This window comes from Nicotiana tabacum, chromosome 19, assembly GCF_000715075.1.
Source record: "Nicotiana tabacum cultivar K326 chromosome 19, ASM71507v2, whole genome shotgun sequence".
Classification (NCBI taxonomy): Eukaryota; Viridiplantae; Streptophyta; class Magnoliopsida; order Solanales; family Solanaceae; genus Nicotiana; species Nicotiana tabacum.
Genome location: NC_134098.1, coordinates 6,058,060 through 6,066,835, shown reverse-complemented (window position 1 = coordinate 6,066,835; position 8,776 = coordinate 6,058,060). Strand labels below are relative to the sequence as shown.

Here is an 8,776-nt window from a genome sequence, read left to right as displayed (position 1 = left end):
TCAGCATCCCCAATTAACCCTACGCGATCGCGGATATACCCACGCGATCGCATAGAATAAAACCTCTACTATCCAGCTAAGCCTACGCGATCGCAGACAAGTTCATGCGATCACGTATAAGGAAACCAGATACAGACATCAGAAAATTCCAACAAAATTCTAAGTCCAAAAATTGATTTGTTAACTCTCCGAAACTCACCCGAGATCCCCGGGACCTCAACCAAACACCAACAAGTCCTAAAACATTATACGAACTTAGTCGAAACCTCAAATCACATCAAACAACGCTAAAAACACGAATCATACCCCAATTCAAGCCTAATGAAACTAAGAATTTTTAACTTCTACATTCGATGCCGAAACCTATCAAATCAAGTCCGATTGACCTCAAATTTTGCACACAAGTCATAAATGACATAACGGACCTATTCTAATTTCCATAGTCAAATTCCAACCCCGATATCAAAAATTCTACTCCCCGGTCAACTTCCAAACTTAAATTTCTATTTTAACCATTTCAAGCCTAATTTAACTACGGACTTCCAAATAATTTTTCGAACACGCTCCTAAGTCCAAAATCACCATACGGAACTATTGGAATCATCAAAACTCTATTTTGGGGTCGTTTACACATAGTCAACATCAGGTCAACTATTTCAACTTAAACTTTAAACCTTGGAACTAAGTATTCCAATTCATTCCAAAACCTCACCGGACCCGAACCAATCACCCCGGCAAGTCACATAACAACTGTAAAAGCATAAATTGAGCGGTAAATGGGAAAACCGAGTTGTAATACTCAAAATGACCGGGCGGGTCGTTACACATTCGTCTCATCGTATGCACCTGTAATGTGGTAATCACATCGGTTTATCCTAGTTTCATTAGTTGTTAAACATATAATAGTCATTCAACCAAGAAAAAGGATAAATATGAAATTTATTTTCCATTTAAATTGGAGAATTTATTGAGGAAAATCGAGATTTAGATTGAAATTAAAGAAATTAAACATTAATAATTTACTAAATAGCGTTTACGACTTGGATTTGGCTACCAAATTCTATCAAACATAAGGTTAATCATCTTAACTTCTTCCTATAAGGAAATTATAGTGTCAACATTGTAGGCCGCAATTTAAACATAGATGCATGAAATATGCCATCCAAATAACTCAGGGAAGTCACATTCGTCCCATCACATGCACCTATAATGTGGTAATCACATTGATTTGTTCTAGTTTCATTAATTGTTTAACATGTGATAGCCATTCAAGTAAGAAAAGGTATAAACATGAAAATTTATCTACCATTTAAATTGGAGAATTTATTGAGAATTTCGAAATAAATTGAAATTAAAGAAATCAAACATTAATAATATACTAAATAGCACTTACAACTTAGATTTAGTTACCAAATTCTACCAAACATATGATTAATTATCTCAGTTTCTTCTTCCTATAAGGCAATTATAGTGTCAACATTATAGTCCATAATCTAATCATGTATGCATGAAGCATATGCCACCCAAATAATCACATACGTTTACTCTTGTTTCATTAGTTGGTTAATATATGATAGCCATTCAAGCAAGAAAGGGTATAAATATGTAAGTTTATTTGAGAAAATCTAGATTTAAACCGAATTTAAAAAAATCAAATATTAATAATTTACTAAATAGAACTTAAAACTTAGATTTGGTTACCAAATTCTATCAAACATATGGTTAATTATCTATCTTCTTCTTCCTAGAAGGCAATTATGTGGAGTTAACTTGAAAAATATTATTTGAAATTATATTTGGACATGCATTTCACTTAAAAAAAGTGTTGCAGTTTGTGAGTGAGGAATATTTTTTTTTGAAAAATTTGAAACCACTTTTTGTTTTTTGAAAAACTTATTTTCAATTTTTTTTCAAAAACTTGCAAAATTTCATGGACAAACACATTTTTGAAATATTATTTTTTTTAAAAAGGATTTTTTATTTATTTATGAACAAACGGGTCCTTAAGATTTTGGACCAAATGTATCACATTCTTGCATATATCAAGGACTATATCTGTCAAGCATGAATATTAAGGACCAAAATAAAGCAACCTCAATACAATAGGGACCATTACGATCATTTTCTCGTCAAAACAATATGCCCTGCCAACGATAAACTATATGGTAAAAGTAAAACAACTCAAATATAGCTCTAGCGGAGGGGAGTATTTCTCTGGCAATATTAAAATTGCAGCATAGAAATATGATTCTTGGAAATTGAACTGGCAACCCCATCAAAGATGCTGAAAACCACAAAGTTTCAGTTGCAGCAGCCAAGAAATGCCATGGTTTTATCTTTTACATTCAGACTTCATTGTGGGTCATCTCCAAATGGTCTCAAGGTTTGCCTTTTTTCCCTTTTTACCTCATTCTTGATGTAAAGATTCAAACTTTTTCTTGGTTATCTAGAAATTAGAGTACAACTGTATTAAGTTTACCGTCCTATGCAATTTACCTAAGGTTTGGTAGATAGAGTTACTTGTTATATGTGCTGGTGTGAGCTGGTGTGAGGTGACAGGTATGCAGCGGAATTGTCGAACTGCATGCAAGCTTGCCCGAACACCATCTTAAAAAAGAACTGTGTAAAAAACTGTAAAAGCTTTAATTAACAAAAATGTTCCAGTAGTGTTGATAGTCCTTAAGTATTGATATTCACCTTAATATGTTTTGATCTTGAATATCAATTTAGTGCCCCATGAGCTCAGTCTTACATATTTCAGTTGAAAAACACAAAGTTTCAATTGCAGCTAGTGTTATAGTACCCGGTTCATCTGAACTCAGTACTTTCACGCGGAGTATAAATTTGGTATAAAAATTCACTAAAATTGCAATACATAGGGTTAGAAACCATAACTTTAAAAATATAATAGGTTCAATACTAAAAACCTTAAAAGTTGAACCCATAAAATTTAAATCCTGAATCTGCCTCTGATTGAAGCATCCCATAGTTTCATCGTTTACATTCAGATTTCATTGTGGGTAATCTCCAAATGGTCTAAAGCTTTGCTATTTTGCCCTCTTTACCCCATTTTTGATGTAAAGATTCAAACTTTTTCTTGATATGTAGTAATTAGAGTACAACTGTGTTAAGAACTGTAAGAAATTTAACTAAGAAACATATTCCAATAGTGTTGATAGTACTTGAGGCTAATTTTTGCTAGATATTGGATTGATGTTCACCTTAACACTATAAAATCTTGGGAATTTTGTATGATGTAGCATAAGTTATTTATCTACATTCTATTACTAGTTGTAACTATTTTGAGAACTTTGATTCGTGTTATTGTTTGTTAAATTGCCAAGTTCTTTGTCAAATACTAACTGATTCGAGTGACAATGCTCTAATAATTCACCGAAAGTCGAAACAATTGGGTTACACTTTGCTTTAACATCCAGATAATTGATGTATTTCTACGAGTCATGAGAATTCAGGGTTGAGGAATCTTGAATAAACCATCTATATGAGTTTCGCAAAGTATTGCCAGTTCCAACTCCGTATATAGGAGGAAGATTGGCGAGTTAATGGTCAGCATAAAATTATTCTAATGTATGATGAATCTTTTAGATAAATGAACCCAAATAGAGAGGCATGCATACGGATGATTCATATAGCTATCCGAGCTAATTTAAGATTGAAGCATAATTGATTGATTTAAGTAGAAATAGAGTAAAACTGTCTGTCTCATAGAACTGTAGCTTCAGTGGATGTCTTGACCGGATAACTTCATGATATTCCGATAAATCTCTGATTATTTTGGTGAAACATTTGCTTTAACATACAGATAATTGATGTATTTCGATGAGGCATGAAACTTCAGGGTCGAAGAATCTCGAATAATGCCTGGATTTGTTTTTCAGGAAGCTTTGAAATCCAATTTTCCTAAGGAGGAGTTTGTGTCGAAATTACTTCAGAGGAAATGGGCATTGAGAAGCCCAGATACAAAAATTAACCAAATAACGACATCAAAAGATGGTCTTCAGCAGGGAGGTGAAAATCTTTGGAATTTTTCCTTTCTGAATAATCCACAACCATCTTTGGGTGATCACATGACGGGAAAAAACCGACAAGAACCTTCATTTTATGTTGTAAGAGATGATTTGCTGCATCCTTTGGTGAATGGTAATAAGGCAAGGAAACTGGACGCACTACTCCCTCTCTTGGAAGACAGTTCTGTGACAGATGTTGTAAGACTTGATGCCTCTAGCTTTAATAAATAGCTATATCTTCTTATGTGTACATTGCTTAATATTGACATTTGGCAAGTCATAAACATGGAATTGAAGTTCATTAAAAAGCTTGGTGGTTCTTGTATTTTGTATTTCCCCGTGTGTTAAAAGCATATTGATTTCAAAGGTTTGAGTAGTTTAAGTTAAAGAGCGTACAAAAAGTAAAGGCAGTTCATTAAATTTTGAAAGGGATATCGAAAAGGAAAAAAAAGAAAAGAAAAGAAAAGAAAAAATGAGTTTCCTGTTCATCATGTTAATAAAAGGGAAGCCAAAAAACTGACAAGGCTACATTTTAGAGCTATATCTAACTCAATCCACCCAAATTTTTAATTTAGTGTTGTATAGATTCCTTTAGTTCGTGTCAGCAAGGATTCTAAAAGATTACACAGACATATTACCTTTGGCTGTAATGTTAACTAGCTAATGGTAATTACTGTGGGGATTTGATTCTCCATTTAAGTTGGTGAAAATGCAAAAAAATAACAAAAGTTAGTGAACTGTCTTAGCATCTTTCCCTGTTGATTGCTTACATTCTCTCTAGTTAATGTTTTACATGCTCTTATTTTCTTTAGCCTGTTCAAAGCCAGAACAAAATTGTATGTGCAAGGAAAGACTAGTTGATCAGAAAACTTTATCTTCGATCACTCTCATGACTTAATAGCACTCAATAATTAGTGTCTTCGAGCTCGAGGAATGTAGAAAAGAACTTTACATCTCATTGCGATATTCTTAAAAACTCTAGGTCACATGCGGAGGTTGTCAAAGTGCGCATGCTGCAGCTGTTGGTACGTCATGCAACAGGTTAACTGCCACATTCATTTTTTTCATTCGTTTTTTTTTTCAAAATTTACTTGTGTCGTTCCTGGGTAGAGATAATACTGTATTTTAAGCATTTTGTCTACTTGCACTGCAGCTGTGTCATGTGCCGAAAGGGGATTAAAATCACACTTACTTCTCCGAGGAGAACAACCAGCAACTTTGACGGGTTACAATCTAATTTCAACACTATATGGAAATGTTAGATATGTTCCAAGATCTCTATACGCTAGGAGGGAGGAGATGCTCTTAAAGCATGCACATCTAGTTGCAGGAAATGTTGGCTTAGTTTTATCGCTTGCTGAGTTAGAGGCTTCTTTATCCTCTAATGGATGTGGTGAACACTCTTCACTCGTGAATGCTCTTACAAAAAGGAGTAAGAAGGTAGTTGTCATTAATGAAGGTGCTGGAGATGCTGCTGCTTTGCTAGGTAATTTGTTCGTTCTTGTGGTGACACGTTTAAAGAAAGTACACGTCTAAATAATGTGATATTTAGGTGTCTTGTGGAAAAGAAATAAATCAATTGATGAAATGTTAAAAAAGAGTGCTTGAGTAATCTGTCATTATTCATGTCATCAAAGGTCACTCGTAGTGATGAGGCTCAAAGTATTGCTACCCATCGAATTTTTTCCTTATTTTCCCAGTAGTTTTTTTCCTAGCAAAAACAAGAAGTACCTTATCTAGTACCTAATTATCTACTCCCTCCATCCCAATAAGGATGATACTTTTCGGATTTCGAGAGTCAAACTCTTAATTTTGACCGCAAATTCAGATATAGAATCTTCAAGTTTTTTGAAATAAAATTTACATATTTGAAAACTACATTAAAAAAGTACTATAACTCATAGTAATTAACAATTCAAAATATTTAGAAGGCATATGAAAAAGTCGCGGTCAAAAAACAATTCATTTGACTCTCGAAATTCGAAATGTATCATCTTTTTTGGGACGGAGGGAGTAACTTTTTATTTCTTCAGTACTTTCAGAGCTTATTGCGTTTGATGCTTCAGCTACTTGTGTGTTTTCTTTATAACTTCAGATATACATGTCAACTAAATGATTCCTGCAGGTGTTGTACGCCTTGTTGAGTACTTGTCTCAAGACCATCTATTTGGGAAAGATCAACCAATAAAAATCATTATAGATGCTGGAACAGGAACAACTGCTGTTGGTTTAGGAATTGGAGCAGCGTGCTTAGGGTGAGGTTCTTCAATTTATCCTCGATGCATCACGTTATCTCCATCTTTGTAATGGCCAATGTCTTTCAAACTAACACACTTTTTTATTAGTCTCCCATGGGAGGTCACTGCAGTTATGCTGGTTGACACGATTGATGGATACCAGAAAAAGGAGGAAAGTTTAATTTCTGAATTCCGTAGATGCTTTACTCTTCATCTTGGTGAGCAAGTGCTGAGTGGATTGGAACCTGGAATTGTGCAATGGGTCGAACGCAGCTCTCCAAGAAAGTAATTGATACTTCTATGGTCTTCTTTGATATAAAGAATAGCTCTTGCTTTTTGTTGTTCCCCGTCATCTTGTCTTTGAGGCAGTAATAGCTGATGTTCCTCATCTAAGAAATTCCCAAGTATTTGGTGTCTAGGACCTTTGGCGAATCCAAGATTTTAGAGTCAGTAGATTCAAAATGAGTGTGATCTTATTGTATGTTGAGATTTTAGTTCAGCTCAATACACGAAATCCTCTCTAGATCCGCCTCTTTTTGGGAAAACATGCATCACGCGAGTAGATTTTTTCTTCCCATACGACCCTCTCCATGTTGACAAACAACTATATATCCATGTTTACATCATGACCAAGGGCGGAGCTAGAAGGAAACGTGTTCAGTCGAACCTAGAGGTGTTTAACGGGCGGGCTGCGACGGGCTGTACACAAAAAAAACCAGCCCGTCCGTTTAACGTTCTGGGCTGTTAGCGGGTTGTACTTTTTCGGGTTTTTTTTGGTCAGTCCAGGTTCGGGCGGGCTGGAACGGGCCATGCTATTTTTTTTTTTTAAAGTAAATTTTATTTTTCTTATTCAATGTTATTGATACTTAAGTGTTTGCAAACTTTTAAGGCTTAGAATTAAACTTTGAAGTTTAAAGTTTTAAATTTGAAATTTGAATTTTAAAATTTTAAAATTGAAAATTGAAAGTAATTGAAGTGTGTTTGCAAATTACAATGAAGTGTGTTTGTGTGTGTGTATATATAAAAGGTTAAAATTATAATTTATTAAATATTAGGGGTGTGGGGGCTATTTTCTTAAGGGGGTAGGCCGAAATGGCCATTTCTGCAAAAAAGGGCCGTTGGCCAACGGTCATTTTTGAATTTGACCGTTGGCAACGGTCCAGAAAATAAAAAATAAAATAAAATTTGTAACGGATACCGGGTTGAACCGGGCTGTAGCCCGTTAAAAACCCGTTAACGGGTTAGCGGGTTCCGGTGCACCGGTATCAAAAAACTGTTCGTTTAAAACCCGCTCCCCGCCCAACCCGTCCCAGCCCGCCCCCAATGCTACAGTACCGGGCTGACCCGGGTTGTAAACGGGTCAGTCCGGCCCGATTAACAGGTATAGTCGAACCCAATAGCTTTTGCTCAAATAGAGTGTTTGTGTTAAGAAATATTAGATATGGGCAAATATTAAATTTAGAACTCAGTTATTAGCACTTGATGTCGTCGTTCTAAAATCCGGAATCCATAAAGTTGAAATGCTGGCTCCGTCTCTGGCTTCATAACTACTATTCATCATTCTAGAATTGCACAAAGTGGAAATGAATCTTTAATGGAGTTTCTTCTTCTCCTTCTTGTCTTACAGATTTGGCAATATACTGAAGGGGGAAGTTGAAATATGTCAAAAGATTGCACAAGAGACCGGTATTCTTATCGATCCGGTTTACACTTTGGCTGCTTGGGAATTGGCAACTCAACTTGGTCAGGAGGGAAATGCGAAAGTGGTGATGCTTCACACAGGAGGTACACTCGGTATGTTTGGGCTAGCTCAGCGCTACAAATCTTACTTCGAAATGTTGAAAGATGAATCTTGTAGCTAATGCTAATAACTTTTAACTGATCAGTAACCATTACCGGTGCTTAAATTGGATGCCCTCTGTCTTGACTCGCCTATTTGTGGCGAATTTCAAAGTCCAATATGTGCATTACTGCATATTCCACTTGCCTAGACTCAACTACAGATACAACTCTTAAGTCTTAAATGGGTGTGTTTGGCTAGCTCAGCAATACAAATCTTACTTTTTAAATGCTGAAAGGTCAAAATAGCAGTTAATGTTTATTGACTTTAACTGATAACTAATGTACCAGATCTTGAACTTCTTATTCTTTAACGGTGGTGTCAGGGCTAGCATGTGAACACCTCCACTAATATCCCAGGTTGTTGTTACCTTTGTTGGCACAAGTACCGAGTTACTCTACCTATCAAGGCTTAGGCAGTTATTAAATTGAATGCTCTCTTATGCCTTTTTTGCAGCAACATTTCACGGTCCAATTATGTGCATTACTGGATTTTCTCTTGCTTAGACACAAATATAGATTCATTTAGGATTCCAAATTTTCATGATGGATACTTTAAGGAGAGGAGAATGGGTTCACGTGAACCCATATTTTAAGACCTAGATACGCCCCTAGATAGAAACCCTTGGGCTAGGTGATCACAGCTCAAGAGTAGTATCAATTTTTTCTGCA

General features: G+C 35.5%; 1 protein-coding gene across 1 annotated transcript; it reads left to right on the top strand.

The window, feature by feature from the left end:
• Window positions 1-2,179: 2,179 nt before the first annotated feature.
• On the top strand, window positions 2,180-8,262 carry LOC107818901 (D-cysteine desulfhydrase 2, mitochondrial-like). Its single transcript, XM_016644973.2, has 7 exons — window positions 2,180-2,383; window positions 3,900-4,226; window positions 5,011-5,053; window positions 5,182-5,514; window positions 6,154-6,283; window positions 6,374-6,550; window positions 7,893-8,262. Exons 1-7 carry the CDS (start codon window positions 2,282-2,284, stop codon window positions 8,125-8,127), a joined length of 1,347 nt encoding a protein of 448 aa, XP_016500459.1. The 5' UTR covers window positions 2,180-2,281; the 3' UTR covers window positions 8,128-8,262.
• The last annotated feature ends 514 nt before the right edge of the window (window positions 8,263-8,776 follow it).